The sequence below is a fragment of the Phaseolus vulgaris genome, chromosome 7 (genome assembly GCF_000499845.2).
Source record: "Phaseolus vulgaris cultivar G19833 chromosome 7, P. vulgaris v2.0, whole genome shotgun sequence".
Taxonomy (NCBI): Eukaryota; Viridiplantae; Streptophyta; class Magnoliopsida; order Fabales; family Fabaceae; genus Phaseolus; species Phaseolus vulgaris.
Window position 1 is genome coordinate 37,374,117 of NC_023753.2, and position 20,676 is coordinate 37,394,792.

General features: G+C 30.6%; 2 protein-coding genes across 3 annotated transcripts; one reads left to right on the forward strand and one right to left on the reverse strand.

Moving 5' to 3' along the window:
- The first annotated feature begins 1,348 nt into the window (after nucleotides 1-1,348).
- Nucleotides 1,349-2,703, forward strand: LOC137830561 (protein MIZU-KUSSEI 1-like). Its single transcript, XM_068637987.1, has one exon. It carries the CDS (start codon nucleotides 1,578-1,580, stop codon nucleotides 2,457-2,459), a length of 882 nt encoding a protein of 293 aa, XP_068494088.1. The 5' UTR covers nucleotides 1,349-1,577; the 3' UTR covers nucleotides 2,460-2,703.
- Nucleotides 2,704-10,333: 7,630 nt separating this feature from the next.
- LOC137830562 (NADPH-dependent thioredoxin reductase 3) lies at nucleotides 10,334-19,536 on the reverse strand. Of its 2 annotated transcripts, none has more exons than XM_068637989.1 (10): nucleotides 19,124-19,536; nucleotides 17,606-17,813; nucleotides 17,430-17,535; nucleotides 16,754-17,019; nucleotides 15,138-15,417; nucleotides 14,224-14,331; nucleotides 12,691-12,777; nucleotides 12,448-12,552; nucleotides 10,873-11,003; nucleotides 10,334-10,735 (listed from the first exon to the last, which is right to left on the reverse strand). In XM_068637989.1, the coding sequence occupies exons 1-10, from the start codon at nucleotides 19,356-19,358 to the stop codon at nucleotides 10,675-10,677; spliced, it is 1,587 nt and encodes a 528-aa protein (XP_068494090.1). In that variant the 5' UTR covers nucleotides 19,359-19,536; the 3' UTR covers nucleotides 10,334-10,674. The 2 variants fall into 2 exon arrangements, with proteins under 2 accessions (XP_068494090.1, XP_068494091.1); XM_068637990.1 differs by having other exon boundaries at nucleotides 18,390-19,373.
- Between the last annotated feature and the right edge of the window lie 1,140 nt (nucleotides 19,537-20,676).

Genomic DNA, 20,676 nt, shown 5'->3' on the forward strand with positions numbered 1-20,676 from the left:
GAATAAAGTTTTTGAGATCTGAGCAGTTTGTTAGGCCACACGAATGTCCAATAAGGTACTCAAATGTTTATTATTGGATTAGAAGGTGTGTGATAAAGTTATTTAATTACTACACAAAATCCTTTCTTAATCAAGGATTATACTTTTGTTAGGATATTTTCAACTGTTTTGATTCTTTTATTGCGCATGTTTTCAGATAATATATATATATATAACACAGACATCAAATGAATGTGTCTGAGTTTCATAGTTTTTATTTAATTTATTTACTTTTGGACTTCATGCAGGTCCCCATATCACGCATGTTTCCTCCATGATTATCAGATCTCTCCATCATTTTAATCCAACGGTCAACAATAAACTAAACTTCAATCACCTAACCAATATACTAACAATTGCAATAAAAAACCAGCTCATATATCACATACTCCACCCCATCATTCTTTATTTTTCTACATTTCATACAAACCCTAATTTTTTCCTTTTCCTTCCTTCTCTCAACTATTTAACTTTTTAACCAAAACTTTCTAAATACCTTTTTCTTTCATTTCATTCCTTAAGTTTGTATTTATTTCTAATTATCATTATAATAACTAGTCTTTTCAATTTTACATATCCACTTAATAAAATAATAATTGTTTTATTGGAGATTGTTTAGATGATTAAGTAGATTAGGGTGAGATTACCATTTCCTTACCTCAAGTCCGAGATATAGTATTGTTAGGATCAATTATCGTATTTGAGGTATTGTTCGTTTTGGATGTTAGTGTTTTGTTACGGTTTTGTCTTTAAAAGGCGACTCGGTAAGCTAAGGGAGAAATGTGTATTTAAACTGTCATTGATCTTCCTAAGCGAAGCCCCCGATTAAGGACTGAGGAGGAAAAGAGTTTACAATCACCACAGACGGCGTCAATGTTCCGACCTCAACTCCGAGAGATAACATCACTGAGGTCAATCATCGCATTCGAAGTATTATCCGCTTTGGAAGTCGATGCTCCATCACGGTTTTATCCTTAAAAAACACCTCAAAGTCTATATTTTATGTTGTGTTTTAAGTCGAGTTCTATGCTTTTACTTTATGTTTATGGAGTCTTATATGAGATTTTGAGTCATGTATAAGGATTGAGACACTCTAATTAAAATATCCCTTTTATTATATTTATTCATTGCCGATAAAAGAAAAGTGTTATTCACCTTGCTTCTTGAGTGGTGTGAAACTATATTAGCGGTATCCCAACACTCGCTAAATTAAATATCAATAAATTATTTGTAATATGTGAAGTATTAATTAGTCAACTAAATGAGAAATAAAATGGTATAAGTTGGATTTTAGATGCAAAATATGAAAGTGATAGTATGATTAACGAAGAGAGATGATGGTTGTCCATAGAAGTGTAGGACCATTCCCAATACAAAAAGTCCAACAAATTATGATCATCGCAAGCACAACCCTCCACACCCTCCCTTTATATTCCTCCCCTTCCCCAACACCATAATCACCTTGTCGCTTCTTCTTCTTCTTCTTCTTCTTCCACTTTCAACCTTTATTCACAATCCTTCATTCACTCTCCTTCAGCATGAAACACCACCATCAACATCAACATCAACACCAACACCAAATCTTCCAAAGAAGCTCAAGTGCATGCACAGCCACAACACGAAACACCCGAAGAATCCTACCTTCCACTCTCTCTCACTCCCGCGCCTTCGACTCCGAGGATGTCTCCGACAAACTCCTTGTGCGACGAGGATCCTCACCTTCCGTCTCCAACTTCTACCATCAACAACAACAACAAAAACCACACAAACTAACGCCACAAAACAAGATATCCTCCATCTTACGTTCCTTCCTCAACATCTTCACGTTCCCCACAATCATCCCCACGTGCAAGTGGCTCACCATCCCCTCGCACCTCTCCATCACCCCCTCCCTCGGCCGGAAAGTCACCGGAACCCTCTTCGGCCACCGTCGCGGCCACATCTCCTTCGCCGTGCAGCTCCATCCCCGCGCCGAGCCCCTCCTCCTCGTGGAACTCGCCATGTCCACCTCCTCCCTTGTCAAGGAGATGTCCTCTGGTCTCGTGCGTCTGGCGCTCGAGTGCCCGAAGGTCTCGTTCTCGGCCGCCGCCAACGGTGGTCGGCAACAACACAAGAGACTCTTTCAGGAGCCTTCCTGGACCATGTACTGCAACGGCAGGAACTGCGGCTATGCGGTGTCCCGCACGTGCGGGGACCTCGACTGGCACGTGCTGAGCACCGTCCAGAGCGTGTCCGTGGGCGCCGGCGTGATCCCCCTTCTGGAGGATGGAAAAGGCGGCGGCGGTTCGGAGGGCGAGTTGATGTACATGAGGGCACGGTTTGAACGAGTTGTGGGGAGTCGTGACTCGGAGGCGTTTTACATGTTGAATCCTGATGGTAATGGCGGACCTGAACTTAGTATTTTTCTATTGAGAATATGATGTCAACATTCTTCACACAAAAAAGAACAAGACACAATTGTTATTAGACTTTCTTCATTGAAATACTTTTAAGGAAACAAAATTAGGGCTTCGGATTAAGATTGATGTATTGTTTAGGGTGATATCACTTGTTTGCTATTTTTTTTTTCAATTATGTCCATATATATATAAAGATGAAAGGATATGTGATTTAATTTCAGATCATATATATATATATAAAATTTTCTGCTGATGTGATGGTTAATTCCTATAGGTATAGTTTGGAGGTTAATTACGGTTTTTTCCTTACCTATTTTTACGTAATCCTCCAGTTGATGATTAAGGGAAAAAATGATTTTTATATACGTAGTCTGAGAGATAATATCATTAAGATCAATTATCGTATTTTAGTTGGAAATCGGTGCTCTCTCACGATTTTGTTCTTAAAAATGTTTTGATTAATTGGAGAAAGAATTTGTATTTAAACCGTCATTAATCTCGACTTCTAGAAAATATGAGACTATATTTGGATCATACTTGAAATCGAAGAATTAGAAGAGAAATGTGTATTTAAACTGTTATTGACCTCGATTTCTTAAAAAAATAGATATATTTTGACAGTAACGGAACCGAGTTTATTGAGTTTAATACGAGTGAACTTTACACAACTCGTGGAAGAGACTATTTCATGGTATTATTATTTATTCACTTTTTATAATGTAATAGTGTTGTGATTACAGTGACATGAAAGAGAGAAAAATAAGAAAAAAAAGGTTATACGAATTAGGTGTAGGAATAAATTAATTGGCTTAATCAATCCTTTTGCATGTGAAGTGAGTTTGGTGGCCTGCAACAGGCCTACAAATGCTTTTTGTTTTGTTTCTTATATAAAAGAGAAGAGAATAAATTACTATATATTCCTTATATACACATTTAGAATTAGTAAAATCGATCATTATATTTGAATTATTGTTCGTTTCAAAGTTGTATGTAATAAATTATTATCAGTTTTAAAACTCAGTAATTAATGTTCCAATTTCAATTTTTTTAAAGATAGTTAAGGTCAATTAAGGTATCTAAAAACTTGTTCAAATTTTTTAAAGATAGTTAAGGTCAATTAAAGTATCTAAAACTTGTTGCGTTTTGGTTGAATGATAGGAAAATATTAAAGAGAATACCGTTAAGTTTAATTAATGTAAACATTTGTTTTTCTTAATTCAGAGCTTGAAGTATTCTCTAGATGTATAACTCTTCTCTCTCACATGAATAATGTCCCTCTCCCATAATTATTATTTTTTGAATAATCACTTTGATATTTCATGTGGTTTTATATAATGGAATTAAGGTTACGTCATGCAAGGAAGGAGAATAAAAGAAAATATGAGAAAAGAAAATGAAAGAAAAAGAGATTAAATAGTTTCGAAGTGTACATATTTTGTTTCCAGAAAAAAATCACATAAGAAAGTTTTCATTTTCAAAATAATAAATAAATAAATAAAATAATATTACTGATATATTTATTAATCGATTTTTTTTTATAAATGAAACAATTATTTTAAATTAACATCTTCAAATTAAGATTTTATTTTTGTTATATTTTGATATATATATATATATAATTATAAATTATATTTTTAAATATTGGATCTACTTAAATCAATGAAATAATATCACTTTAAAACCTTCTATTCACTCGTATACCAATCAGTATTTACTCTACATCGATCCTTTTAAATAAACAGACCATAAGTTACTTTAAAAATATTTTTACTATATTACGTACCAACATGTATTTTTTAACACACTCAACTTTCTTTTATGATAATATATATGTTAACAAAATTACACTTGGAATGTTTCTTAAACTAATTTACTTTTAATTTATTAACTTAGTTTCACATTCTTTTTCTTGTTATATTATCTATTACTTCTCCTTTTCCCCATATTTTTGTTTGTTGCTATTATTATTATTATTATTATTATTATTATTATTATTATTATTATGTTGTACTTCTGAAATGCCAATGTTCTTGTGATTGTTGTACTTCCAGGTCTCACGTGGGAAAGATGTGGCTGTAATTACAAAAGTGACAAAATGAAACAAATAATGTTTTTGTAAAACACAAATGGATCACGGCAAATCCATAAAAAAAATCATACGTATAAAATTTCCAAAAATAAATATTAAAAAAGTGAAATCAGTTTTGTTTTGTAGTTGAAATAAATTTAAAATGTTATTAAACGTCTTAAAAAAAGAATTGTTTAATTCAAATATGGAATCATACACAAATCATTTGTCTGAAAGTGTATTTTTAACAGTGAGATTGATAAGATATTTCATTTCTCAATCTATTTTTTTAATACGTTGTTTGACTTCTTACATTGATTTACCTTTTTCTTTTTTTACCTTTCTTTCTTTTAAATTTCTTTTCTATTGCATTTGAAGATTCTTCAGATTTGAGAGTTTTTGGTCGATGTGATCTTCGAGTGAGGAGTTTTAAAAGAATTCACACTGTCTAATTTTTTTTTACATATAACTAAGATAATCAATGTGTTATAATGAACACTCTATATTTTTTATTGGTTCACATAATTTACACTACATTTTACAAATAGTTTATTAAATAATCAAATGTTTACACTGATATTTTATCATCATGTCTCACAAAGTACACATAGTTTCTTCAAGTTATCCATTAAACTTATTTGAGTTTATAGTAATCAGAACATTACACCTCTTCAAGCTAACTATACAAAATTACTCTAAATTATGCAATGATAAAGTTGGTTCATTGGTTAAGATATAGCTTCATACAAACCTAAAACATATATAATTAAAACACATTTTTTTTTACATGTGGTTGTCAAGCACTTTAAGGAAAGAATAAAAGTGTATGTAAATATATTTTAAGTGACTTAGTCTTTATGTTCATGATGAGTTTCTATTTATAGGCATCAAGATCTATTATGACCTAGTGCTAGTGTGTTGTTCTTAGTGTGAGATTTTACTTTTATATTAAGTAAAAAAACATGTTTTATCTAAACAACTATTTTGATTGTATTTAAATAAGAAATATCTGTATTGACGGAATACGAATAAGCGTATTGACAATATTTAATTTTTTAAATTGAATATAAAGATGGAATGAGTATTTACATATCTGTCTCGTTTCTGTTTCCGTACCTAATATAATACTTACTCCCTCCGTTTTAAATTAAGAAAACATAATCTAATACTTACTCCCTTCGTTTTAAATTAAGAAAACATATTTAATTTATTGGATATCTTAACTTCTTTTATCTTTAATTTTGTAACTTATTTTTAAGTTATATATTTAATTATTTTTACTCTTTTTTATAATTATTTGAACTTTATACAATTATTATTTGATATTCTCATTCGATTATCTAGTTATTCAACACTAATAAACTTCTACTTTTTAATCTTTTACGCTATATATCATTCAATTTAAAATAGTAATGGGAATGTGCCTAAATAAATTAATCAGCCCTTCCAATTCAAGTTTAATAAATACAATTAACAGTTGTGTTAAAACAGAATGAAGAATTTTCCTACCTTGAGTAGTCTTTTCACTCAAATCAGATAAGTTATTTTAAAAAAAAAATCAAATGTATTCCTTAATGGAAAAATATATATTTAGTAAAATCATTTTAACTTTAGCTTTTACATTACCCTACAAAAAATACATGTTAATTAATTGGAGAAACTGAGATGAAAAACACATGTTAAATTCTTAAATCACTTCTCTTATTGGTCATGAAGCAATAAAAAATAAATTTGAGTGATAGAAAATCCCATTTCTGAATAGAGAAGTTGATGATTACTCAGACAATATTTTTGAGCAGTGAAAGCAGCAATGGAAATGGTTGAAAGTATTTGTGGAAGATGAAAAATTCCAGCATATGTGGAAGAGTGTCACCTTTGTGGCACACAATGTAAATGAATCAGATATCGATAAGATTCCAATTTATATGTCCACACCCTTTAGTCAACCCACAATAATTCTAAACACCTTTCTTTAATATTCCTTTTTAATCACTTTTTAGTATTCACAAAGCTATTTATGGAAAGCTTCTTTTTCATTTACTTTCTTTATACCATTGTTTAACACCTCTTGTGGCCTTTTGGCATATGGTTAGTCCCCAATTTCTTTTTGTATTTGTTGGATATCAAGTTTCCAATAAGAGAATTACAATATTGAGCAAGATTCTATTTAGGAATTTTAAGGTCTGGTGAAATTTATATTTACAATTTAATAATTCATAAATTATTTTTTATTGATAGTTCGGGAAGGTCTTCTGCTCTTACCTGATATAATGCGTTCAAGGACTTGTACTCGATTGAGATGTCGAAGGAATACCTGTTGTAAAAGCTCTTTCAATACTCGAGTTAGTGCTTGGTTTTGGGTAGTTGAATGTAGTAAATGTTTAATAAATACGTATATTGAGATGATGTTGATCAACCTATTTATATGGATTATTTGGACACTTAGGCTTGTGAGTCTATATTAACATGATTTTCATGGTTAACGTTTTGACACTATGTATGATTTTACCTTTAATTGTCTTTTATTCTTGTTATTAAGATGTGAGAGTAAAAATTGAACAACTTAATTATTTGTGGATAAGGAATATGGGATTTCGATCCGGTGTAGTATAATAACTAAATAGTCCATTTAACATTAATATTAGATATAGTTTGAGTAAATTTAATTTTACAAAACTACTTTAAGTAATCGTAATAAACAATTATTATTATTGTCAATAATATTTTAAGATGTATATATTTAAATGAAGTTATATCTTTATACAATTTTACATTTTTATAATACTATATAAATTTCTTTATACTTCAACTTCTTATCAAAAACTTTAAAACTATATCAAGGTAGAACATAGTAGAATTTCAAAATACTTTCAATAAATTAAATATTTTTTTTGTCCCTAAAGTTTTTTTTTTCTTAATTCTACTCTATAATATTTTTCTGTCTTCATTATTTTATTTTAAATCTTCTAAAATATCTATTTTTGTTTTTGTTTTACTCCTCTCTAATATGTAGGTAATTTTATTTTAAATCCTATCAAATATTTCAAATCAAAGGGGCTAATTTAAAATAAAAAGTATTATACAGACTAAAATGAAAATAAAACAGAAACAAATACAGAAAAAGTATAAAAAAATAATAACATATGACTATATTTCAAAGATTAAAAGCATATTTAAATTATATAATACTTATTTTCATTTCATCATCTTAATATTTAAATTTTAAAGATTTTAAATAAAAGATAAATATGATGTCATAATTTTTTTTATGAGCATGATTCATAATATAACAATTCTTCAAACAAACCTTTACTAAAAGAATATTAATTAAATTGATTTAATATGCATGCAAAAGAATACTCATTTAACTATGATCTTAGCACTGACATTTTAAACAAAACACCCTTTTTATAAATCATATATTTATTCATAAAATTTAACTTACATACTAATTTTAATAACATTTCTTTTATGTGGCGGAGGTAGTGAATCCAAATACTAGTTGACAAAATTTTTTAATAGTTAATAAAATACACCTTTATTTTTATATCTTACAATTTAGCAACCTTAGAAAAATAATATCAATAAAATTATGACCTAATTAATAAAAAAATCTGTAATAATTATTTAATTAGAGACCTAAATTATTGGCCTCAATCGCTTAGCTATTGTGACAATAAATGAAATTAAGTAAAAGTTGCTAATCCAGGGAAATAAATTACCAATAATGAACTAATACTATATAAACAATAACATGAATAGAATTATAGAGTTTTAATACACTGAAAAGATTAAGAAGGATTTTAAAAATTTGTTTCTTAGCTGTTACAAATTGATTTTTTTTTATTGACAAAAAATAATAATAATTAAAATATTTGAAAGATGTTTTAACACTTATACTAGATAACTTTAATCTTTATATAAAAAATTGTATAACATTAATTAGAATATTTAAGAAATGTTTTTTTTGGTAATACATAATTGTATGCAACACAAAGCAGGAAAAAAAACTAGGTAGCTTGTAGAAATTGATGTGAAGCAACATCTAATATACACTTAGAATTTGATTAAATGGAGATGGAGCATTTGATTCAAAATTGAAGAAGATACATAAATTATTGGTTGAATGTTTTTGGTATGTTTGATATGATAAGTGAGAAAGAGGAAGGTTGTCTTGTCGGAAATATTTGATGAGATATTTGCAAGGCATAAATGGCAGAATTTCAAAGGTGATTTGAGTATGGTTATGAGTGGGGAAGAACAGTTCAAATAAAGACAAGTTGCAGTGTTAGTGTGAGGCAACCAAAATATTTGACAAGTTGTGGTCATATTATTCAGACAATATATTCTGTGTCCAATTAATGTGCTATTCATATGCCAAATCTATAATCTATATCAGAGAGTAATATTATAATATGAATATTGCACATATAAATATTATAAAAAAATGTCTTTTTTCTTCAACCATCTATATAGATTTCCAAATATATATGGATAATTTTTTCAATTTATTTTTATTATTTTCAACTTTTTTTAACTTAGTTCCATTTTTAAAGAAAAAGGAATTAATAATTACTGCATATTGTTCATTTCTCCCGTTGATAATTTATAATCATTATTTTTGACGAAATCAACTATATTATTTTTAAATAAATAAATTGAAATAAATTGAAAATTTTAAAAATAATATAATAAAATTGTAAAAATAAATATACCAATGAGATAAAAGAACATTAAACCTTTATTTTAATAATAATAATAATAATAATAATAATAATAATTAAATATTGCAGATTTTAAGATATTTTCCGTTAATTAAGGATTTCTTGCTTTTGAGATATATAATTATGAATATTGCAATTGGTAGAAGAGGTCTATTACCATTACAAAAATGCACTGCAACAATTCATATAGTTTTGAAATGACATTAATCATCCACTACAAATTAAACTTTACTAAGTCCACTCCATAAGACATTATATAATACAATAGATCTTCATTAACAATTTTTACATACTGATGGAACATATATTTGAAAACGTTTTAATAATAATAATGATGATGAAATTTAAATGTTTGCTCATTGTAAGTGTTTGTATTCTTTAATTAATTACGTATTTTCATCATCATTATATTTATTAATGTTTAAAACATCAAATATTTATATTTCTAATTTGATATTAGTTTTTAAATTATTGAATTTATTAAATTAATTTTAAATTAAATTAAATTAATTTGTGAGACTATAAAAATTACTTTTGAAAATTCAAAGATATCACATTAGAACAAAAATAAGACTGTTTCTTCCTGCACCTTCATACCTTCTTCTCTCACCTCCATAAGTTTTCAAATTTACAAAAATGCCCTTTATAATATTCTGGATTATGTAATCTAGAAATTATTTTTCAAATTTGTAATTAACTACCGGATTACATAATCCGGAAGCCATTTTTCATATGCATCCAGATTATATAATCCAGAAGTCTTATTTAACTTCCGGATTATGTAATCCGGAAGTCTTTTTTCAAATGAGTTTCCGAATTACATAATTCGGAAACTATTCTATGGGAGTGACACAAGAAGGACAAAAATGTATTTTCATGTTCTGTATGGAGGTGGCAGAAGAAGATATGGAAGTGCAGGAAGAAACAGTCCAAAAATAAATGAGACCATATCTTGCATGACAAAAACACACCAAAAAGTAATCCAACATTCTAAAATAAGACCTTGAACTAAAATTACTATTAGAAAATAAAGGTAGATATATCCCATTCCACTTGTATATATCATTATTTAAGTTGAAGACTAAACTGAGAAAACCCAAAAATACAAAAATGCAAGTGTATGATAGGTTACATTACTTGTAACAAAAAATAATAGGTTCCATTAGTTTCAGCTTGATGCGAGCACAATTTCCTCACCACAATGTCGTCAACCAGATGGACGATGTTGGGTAGTTGAGGCTTGCTGAACTAAAATATGAAAATCGTAAATATTGAACAATCAAAACAATAGCAGTGATTGGTAATTCTACATGTACAATCTATGAAGTTTACTTAGTTCAAGGAATAGTTGTCAAAATTGACAGCACTATTCAGCTGTTTTCAAATGGAAAACAAAATTGAATCACAGAATTTGAGTATCACCCTCGGGTGTTTAAAATTACTTCTATTTGTTTGTTTCAATAAATTCTCTGTATTCTCTCTTCATTTTCACTCCAGAGACAGTCCTGTAAAACAATCATACCCATCAGTGATAGAAAAAGTTGATGTTTATATACTGGGATGCCATGATGTCAAACCATATATTATATACTATAGATGATGCATGATAGAATAAGAGATAAAAAAATCAAATATTACTAACTTGAGCATCTCCTTATTTTTAAAATATTGCACACATGGAGTGCCCATTATTCCAGCTGCCTCTGCTATCTCTTGATCTTCCTCTATATCAATTTCAACATAATGTACATTCTTATCAAATTCATCAATCACCTGTAAAGGGAGATGTTAAACATTAAGAAAATCAGTGTTCAAGTTAAGAATGAAAATAAATTGTGAAATATATGGAACAAAAGATAGTTGTATTTAATTCCTATCCAACGCATCAGATCAGTATTAATGCATTCTATTTATATATCAATATTGACAGAATCTAATATAATCTGGCTGGCTACTCTCAGGTTGAGCACGCAGAAAGTTGATTTTTAACACGGCATTATCGTATGCAAATACATATTAATATGCAATTTCGACTAAGTGCATGGAACCTTTTTCACAAGCAGATGAACCAAAAGTAGCCTTATTTAGTTTATTGGTTCATTGATATAATTGTTAGAGCAAATTAGCAGGCTGACAAGGGATAAATCGTGTAAGAATAAATAAAATCATATTGGCGTAGTTTAAACAGAAACTTTGACAGACCTAAACTACCCATAACAAATGACCAATCAAGTTGCTGAGGCCAGCTTATATTCTGCATTGAAATTCTCTATCCAACGAGCTCAATCATGATTTTAAACCTAATCGGTCAAAATTTCATTAAATCACAGTAAGGCCTGCCTGCCTCATCTCATGAGCAGGGACATGTATAAACTTGATATAGGCGCTTATAAATCTTGTTAGAATAAGGCTCAGAATAGGCTTTATTAAAAAGTTGAGTTGTATCTACGTATACTGAGGGTCCTAGAGGTGCCTTTGTTGTTTTCTACTCTTTTCTCTCATTTTTGTATCTCATTACTTTACTTTTTCTATATATAAATATGAGAACACGAGAGTCTTGTACAAGCTCTCTAAAATAAATTTTCTTTCATTTTTATTTTCTCAAGTTGGTATAAGTTGCAGGATTGGATATCAAGTTGGACAATTGATGATAGATGTGAGCCACATGACCTTTACTATCGCTATCATCACACCATAAGTATGTGCATCTACGGTCTATCCAATAATGATTTATGCTTAATTAAGACATCCCGAGTTAACAAAAGTCCGGATTATAAGAATAAGGAGTTCATCCTATATAACTAGGAATATCTAGATTATATGTATTATCAAGAACATTTTTATTTATTTCTGTAACATATCTTTGTTATTAGAGAATATAAAATCTCATTTATTTATTGTATTGATTCCTTTTTCTCAATATAAATAAAACACTCATACTATCTTAGAAACACATAGTTTCAACTCAATGTTTCTTTCTTCGTTAGAGTTTAACAGTGTACATGTTGATAATGCATACTTGTTAAAGCATCATGCAGCATAGTTGCTTTGCTTTCTTTCTTTTTTTCAGGTTTTGTACTGACAAAAGACAAGATTGTGACTACTCATTCGTAGTAGGTGCTTATTTATCGTGTCACAGGCTGAAAATACCAACAAGTATTAGGATATCTAACTTCGGGATTATGATATAATTTTGAATTCTCCTTTTTTCACATACCTTACTAAGGATTGGCTTCAATGTCCTACAGGGACCACATGTTGGTGATGTATATAATACACATATAAGCCTTGGACTTTCATGGTACAATTTTCGTAGAGCATACTGTCAAAGAGGAAATCACAAGGAAAAAAATATATTATAGTGCAGACCAAAGAATTAAATATAAAATGAAATATTTGGGCATCACAAATACTAAGAGTTAATCTAATTAGCATAAGCATCTGATAGGGAAGCACATACCTGCCCCTTATGCTTTGTAAGTGTAATGTCAAAGCCCTCATGAACGTCCCTTTCTGTTAGTTCCTTCTTAATCTCTTCAGTTTTGGGCTGTTACAAGTAATTAAATTGGAAGATTGAGATTCACATTGGATTTAGTTGCACGAATCAACTGATTTAATGTAAAGTCTGTTTTCCTTTAATAAGTAATTAAGAATTTATATATAGTATTAACTAGCACCAGTTTTATGATGTCTAAAGCAATATAACTTAACTTTTGCAAAAGAAGAAATATTTGAATATGACTAGATACATAGTAGTTCGGTATATCATTTCTTCATATTTTCTCCCGAGATATGTCCTCCAAAGAGCAATAGATGACAAGTTACTTGGGAAAACCTATTCATAAAATTAAGGGTAGGTGGTAAATGGCTTCCTTGACCATGTCCATCAACAATAACTAGAGCCTTTCCCCACACCGACCATATTCAGGTAAAATATTTTTAGAGTAAATTATTCATAGATAGCTCTTCAAATACCAAACGTGTTTTGTGTAATGATAAACAAAATAGAATGGCTAATGCACCTCAGGTTTTTATGTTCCCTGCATAAATGTTCTACAAGAAAACAGAGCCTACTTTGCATGCTGATGAAATGAGAGAAGCCCGCAAGATTGCTTGTGGACAAAAGTAATCCCGTGTAATTCAGTTCCAAAGTCAACTGGAACTACCATTATTCCCTCAAAATATCAGCAAATCTTCAATATGGATTATGAAAAATATCCGTTACAAAGAATGAGGAGTGAGGAGAATTAGAGCTTAAAGTTCTATTAATGGAAACATCTGTTATTAATAGAAATAGAAGAATAACTATAGGAACAGCTTAGGGCCTCTTTGTTTTAAATTGTGTAAAATTGATTTTGGTAAAATTAATATTGTGCCGTTGAGTTAACTTGGATTTGTACCCAAATTAATCTCAGCTATGATGTCACTGTAAGAGGAATTGATTCAGGGTGTATAACAAATAAGCACTTAGTTGAGTACTGTACAGAGAGAGAGAGTAGTTACAACACAAGGCAAGAAGAGAGAAATAGGAGGGTGTTGATTGTTTAGGAAGGGAGAAATTCCACGTCTCATGATTATAAAACATGGGAGGGAGAGACAGTTCACCTGTGCTCAACAATGTTATTGATATCGGTTCAGCATCACCTTGTTATCAATTCCAAAATTGTTTTATCAATAAAGATTCTTTTACTATCTCACTTCTTGCCCTGTTCTATAACATAAATTTAAAAGACTTAGTAAAGAAGATTCTATGACTAACTTCATTATCCAATAACAAGATACTTGATCTTTATTAAGTCATGTCAAGTTATCTAAATTATAGAGCATAAGTTTAATATACAAATCTTGCCAAAATTGCATCTGCTTGTACAGAATGTATGACTAAGACTAGAATAATAAAGATATATCAAATTGGTAACGTGATTTGTACACTTATATATACGGAAAAGAACAATAAGTGAAAATAAAATAGGAGTTCTTCAAAGTCAAATACCTGATGGAACTCTATAAGAAGATCTTTGCTCACAAGATATCTCTCAACTGATAAAGCTGCAATGCATCCAGATCCAGCAGCAGTTATAGCTTGCCTCCATTCATGGTCCTATAAGAATAAGAACTTCTATAATATACATACAACAGTTACTTTACTGCCTTTTTTCATACAAAAGGCAACATTGAATCAAAAGATAAATTCAGACAAAAATATTTCCGATGAATTTGCTTAGTCAAACATGTGTTCAGTTAATGTCTTAACAGCAATCATACTTAAATTAAGAAGGAAAAGGGTCAAAATTCTGTCCCCATAAAATAGCATATCAAATGCAGCCTCAGCATATGAAGTGGGTTGGGCAGACAATGTAGAACTTCTCAACAAACACAGAGATCAAATGATGCTATTGTGCTATGTTAAAGATTGATAAAATGGTATAATATTGTTAGAGATCTCATATTGACTAAAGACAAAGTCGATTTACATTATATAAGTGGAGACACTCTTCATCTTACAAACCGTTTTTTTGAGGATGAGTTAAGTTTAAACTCACTTCCTAATATAGTATCACAGTTTATCCTAGCAAGGTTTGTTGGGTCTATCGTGTCTCCCGCTATTTCGCCACTATCGGACAACCCAAAAATATCTAGTTTCACGCATGAGATGTTCGTGCCTTGGCGAGAGGAGGGTATGTTGGAGATCCCACATCAATTAGAATTAGGTCAATTTACAGTATATAAGTGGAGGTAATCCTCACCTTAAAAACTGGTTTTGTGAGAGAATGAGTTAAGCTTAAATTCACTTCCTAATAATTATTATACATTAAGTTATACATTATTTTGGGCAATGTGGTGTTGATTCTAATATGCGAGAACAATCAACTACATAAGCAGAAGGCACTCAATAGGATAGGATACCTGCACATCTCCAGCAGCAAATACACCTTCTACTGAAGTTTTTGCAGTACCCTCCTCAACTTGAACATAGCCAGAGCGGTCAAGTTCGACTTGGCCTTTCAACAATTGTGTATTTGGTGAATGACCTATGCCATAAAACAGCCCTTTTGCCTCAAGCACGGATTCCTCCCCAGTATCAACCTTCCGTATTAAAATGCCAGACATTTGTCCTTTGGTGTTGCTTACAAGGTCCACTGCCTCTGTATTGAAGTGCACAGTGACATTGGGATTGTCATACACTCTGAAACATTCGTGATAATCAACCTGTTAAACAAACATTCAGGGAGTTGAAAACTCACATACAAATTGTTTATTAGTAGATAATTCACCATCATAAAGAAAAGCTCCATCTAAACACAGACTAACAAAACAGCAAACAAAGATACATGATACAAATTCCATTTTTTTCTTTCTATAAATTTTTTAAGAGAGTTAAGCAACTTCTTGCGTATCTATAGTCTAGAGAATGCCCAAAACCAGGTTCTATTTAATCTCTTCTTTAAGAGAAGCATTCATTTTTAGACCACCAAAAAAACTATTTTTATATGAATACTTCCACCGTGAATTATCTTTGGGCTCAGCTTGAAAAAGCTGACTATGATGTCATTGACTGGGCACAAAATTAAAATTATATGCAAAATAAAAGTAAATACTTTTTACACCAAATACATTATACTAGAATGAAGATCGATAACCCCATAGCATGATTTCAAAACCACTATGGAACTATAATTTGAGAAGTAATCTAATATTATTCTAATATTTAGCCAGAAATGTAAAATATTTTATTCCCAAAATAAATTACATATCTTCCTGCATTAAAATGGTATCATAACATAATACAATTATTTTTCAAGCCTATAGAAACTACAGAGATAATGACAAATATTATCAAACAGGATATGCTTATTTTCCAATAATGCATTTTGCAAGAACGTGCTTGTGATCATGTAACATCTTTGTTTATGTCTTTACCTGGATATGAAGAGAGCGATGGACTGTGGTTTACCATAACTGAGAATAATTAAGATAAAATATTCCATGTCCTTACGATAATATTGTTTTCATGTACACTAGAAAGTGAGGCACGGGCAAAACATTTAATCTACGAAATATTTTGCAAGTAGATTATAGTCAAAACAAACTTGAACTTGACTAACAAAAGGCCCACATACAAATCATTGAAACAGAGAATGCCTAAAAATTCACTTCAAGATAAAATAAATTATCATCATGTGTATGGCAAGGAAAATAATAGGAACCTAAAAGTATAATTTATAAGTTGCATAACCTCAATTAAACATAAGATAGCAAATAAAGGACATATTGTACATAATAATACATATATAAAGGTTCACCAACTACAGACAATGATATTAAAAGAAAGATCTAATAAAGATTGTATAAGACTATCTTTCCCACAGGAGTAGCCTGGACGTGTGTGGGAGACAGAGTTGAAGTTAAACAATATGAAGTGTATAAAAGTAGGTAATTATAAGGTTCAATTTATAGATTGTTCATGATACATTCAGACAATATTCACAAGCAAGACTACGACAAATTTTAATCAGACACACCTATCTTGCATAGCTTTGGAAGCCCTCAGTTGGTCCCGACGTACAAGTAAATGGACATGGCGAGCATATTTTGTTAAGTATAATGCTTCTTCTGTAGCAGTATCCCCCCCTCCAATGACAGCGAGAACTTGACCTTTGAAGAGAGGAGATGCTCCATCACAAATTGCGCAAGCACTAATTCCTCGGCTCCAAAACTCCTCTTCTCGGGGTAGCCTAAGGCGTTTTGCAGTAGCTCCAGTAGCAAAAATGACAGTTTGGCTCTTAACCTGAATTACAATACAATCAAGAAAATCTGATGTAATTACAATTACTTTTCTTCCAAATAAACACTACTAAAAAGATAATAAAATTAAATAAACATACAGGTATCGGAAGGCAGAATACAAGTAAATCAGTATCACAAGTAATGGCAATAATTTCAGCACATAGACTGTAAATTGAATGACGTTCAAGCCAGGACCCACATTAGGAAAGATACTCCGTATATTACTTTCAAAATAAAAGCTGTTACCAAATATGTAACCGAATTTGCACTAATTTAAATCCAAACAAGAAAAGCATCAATGGGTGGATTAAAAAAAACCAATTAAAATAAAATATATAACCTTGAAGCTTTGGGAATATCAATATGTCTACGCAATCATGAAATTGTAAATCAGCTAGTGAAATATATCACCTTACGTTCACTACTTCGGACAGTAAAAGGACTACTTTTCACATCAATAGCTTCAACATCTTCCTGATACAATTCTGCACCCCAACGTTCAGCTTGCCGTCTCATCCTAGATAAGTAGAAAATGTGAGAATTCCAAAGCTGGGTGACTAAAGTCAATTACAAAGTAGTTTTAACACCTGTCCATCAGATCAGGTCCACTTATGCCATCAGGAAATCCTGGAAAGTTCTCCACTTCAGTTGTAGTCATTAACTGTCCCCCAGGGACACCACCAACTTGATACCCCTCAAATACCACAGGTTTCAAATTGGCACGTGCTGCATAAATCGCTGCTGTGTATCCTGCAGGGCCGGAACCTATAATGACCACATTCTCAACTCCTTTTCCTGGGAGAAGAAAAAGGATGCCACAATCAACTTTTCACATCTATGATCTATCAATAACAAAAGAAAGACCAATAACAAGAGAATTACATTGTCACAAAATAAGGACAAACTCAAAGAAAATTCAATAATTACATTCTCCGTAACTAAAAAGACACCGGTATTACAATCAGACAAAACATTAAACCTCTACAGAGTCATTAAAGCAACACCAGCCAGAAAGGTCAGCACTAGCTTTGGGCCGAGAGAACTGGACTAATCGAAGAGTTTAACATGCATTGTCTATGTAAGTGTTTTTACATATTCAACCAATAAAAAATAATTGGTGGTATGACCTTAAAACAATTACCGTAAAAGTTAACAAAATTTCCATACACAGTGGTAGGTAACCTTGACATTGTCAATGCAATATTTACTAAGAAAGAAAAAAAAAGATTAGTAATAATGATGATGATGCTGCCTTTATTCGATAGTCTAAATGACTAAGTGAGACTGTAATCAATCCCCACGAAGACAAGCCAGGACACATAATTAACAATCACACAATTCAAGCTTTTCGCTATAAAATTCCAAAACTACCTTCCAAACTTCAAGTGTTTGACACCTCCATCTCAAATACTCGTTCTCGACAATTAAATACAAAGTATCAACCCCGTAGCTACCTCCCACCATCTTTTCCATCACCCAATCCTCATGACACTTTTTCCCTCACCTTATATCAATTGTTACAGCTTAAAACAAACCTTATTGACTAGTCTAAATGACTAACTGAGACTGTAATCAACCCCCACAAAGACAAGCCACGACACGTATTCAACAACCACACAATTCAAGTTTTTCACTATAAAATTCAAAAACAACCTTCCAAACTCCAAGTTTTTGACGCCTCCGTCTCAAATGCATGTTCTCACCAATGAAATACAAATTATCAAACCCCGTAACTACCACCCACCATTTTTTCCATCAACCAATTCTCACCACACGTTTTCCTCACCTTGTACTCAATTCCAATCCAATATCACAGCACAAACCCCAATCCTAACTACACAGCTGCCACTCATTAGCAATGCGAACTTATCCCCCACTCTAGCACCACCATCAATACTCGCTTTCATCCTTCAACTCCAATCCTCCAAAACCAACTCACAATTCCAAACACAACAAACCTCGTTTTCCCCGAACACCTCCAAAGCAAAGCTTAATTGAAAAAGCAAAACAACAAAAACAAAATTAAAGACAAATCGCATTGAATTCGCCGCCGTGAGAATACGGCCGCATTCACGGAAAGCAGTAGTAGTCGAGGCGAGAAAGACCTGGCGCATCGACGGAGGAGGAGGAGGAGGAGGAGGCGGCGGCAGCTACGCGAAGGGGTTGGGGGGAAGGGCGGGGTCGGAGGGCCCGCCGCGAGTTGAGGAGGAAGAGACGGTGCTGCGGCGGCGGGGAGAATGCCGCTGAGGAAGGAGCGGCGACGGCGGTGACTCGGTGAGTCGGAACGGGACCAACTCCGAGTCCTATCTTGGTAGCAGCCATTGGACTCTCTGAGACCATACAAATTGCAGAAGCGACTTAAAACAGTTGGAGCGTTTCTCTTATGTTTTCTGGTTACTGGGGCGTGCAACACACGCGCTCCAACCAAATCCTTTCGCTGCAAAACCTTTTGGCTCCTTCTGTTAAATCGGCCAGAATTTTTGTTCTTAGCCTCCAAAAATTTTCCAACACTAAATATTCTCTTCTTTTTTTTCTCACTCGATATTTCAACTTTGCTTCAAAAAAAATTCTTTTGTTAATAAAAAAATTATTAAAAAAATATTCAATAACAATACCAATACAATTTTATTATTAATTTAACCTTCCAAATATGATATTTTACTCTTTCTAAACTGTTCAATGTATTAAATTTAATTCCAAAAGAAAAAAATTTGGATAAACATGAACAACACGTCTTTCCGCTTGTTAATTTAACAACAATTACTTTCTTACATTAATGTATATGTTTCTATATTTATGATCATTTTTGTAATACAGTAATTTTATGCCATTCAGAAATTATTATTTTAAAAATAAATAAATTGAAAAGTCAAAGTATAAAATATGGTATGCTTATTTATAGTTTTGGGTAAAAATTTAAATATGTAGCTAGTGAAGAAGAAAAAAAACTAAATTGATAAATATCATTTAAATATTCTTTGACTAAAACAAGCATGAATAGTATTAAATATGAGTTGATCTAGGTCACTTAACTTTTAATCTAAAAAATATTGGTAGATTAAAAAGTCAGTTTATTTAAAATTTAAACAATTCTTTTCAAATAAAAAATTCATCCATAAATTTCTTTTATATATTTTTGAAAAATTTAATATTAAAAATTTAGACTTCACTATTTTACATATGTATAATTAAAGATTAAAAATACACACCAATCATTTCTTAATTATTATTATAAAAAATATTAAATAAATAAAAAATTAAAATAATATTAATTAAATTAAATATTATTTTAAAAATTAAAAAATTATTAATATCTAAATTAGTTTTTATTATTGATAAATAATTTTTTAAATTAATATAATTATGAAGATTTTAGTTATAAATTTTAAAATATTGAATCATTTATTAATAATAGAAATTAATTTAAATATTAAAATTTTTTAATTTATAAAATAATATCTAATATATTAATATAACAATTAATTATTTTTAATTTTAAAATTAATTATATTTAATGATTTCTATTATACTTTAAACTCCATGTTTTTCAAGTTTAATACTTTTTCTTCATCAATGTTTTCAATCTTCAGGTTATTTTTTATATAAAAAAAAAGGTTTTTAAGCTTTTTCGTGATACAATTATTAAATAATTAAAGAT

What these genes read in the sequence shown, in the direction of transcription:
- LOC137830561 (XM_068637987.1), top strand. Translation starts at nt 1,578, where the DNA reads ATGAAACACCACCATCAACATCAACATCAACACCAACACCAAATCTTC.
- LOC137830562 (XM_068637989.1), bottom strand. Translation starts at nt 19,358, where the DNA reads ATGGTCTCAGAGAGTCCAATGGCTGCTACCAAGATAGGACTCGGAGTT. An exon ending in TCCAAAGCTATGCAAGATAG is followed by an intron (nt 15,418 to 16,753) that starts GTGTGTCTGATT and finishes CGAATGTTTCAG; the next exon opens with AGTGTATGACAATCCCAATG. An exon ending in TGAAGCCAATCCTTAGTAAG is followed by an intron (nt 11,004 to 12,447) that starts GTATGTGAAAAA and finishes CTCCCTTTACAG; the next exon opens with GTGATTGATGAATTTGATAA.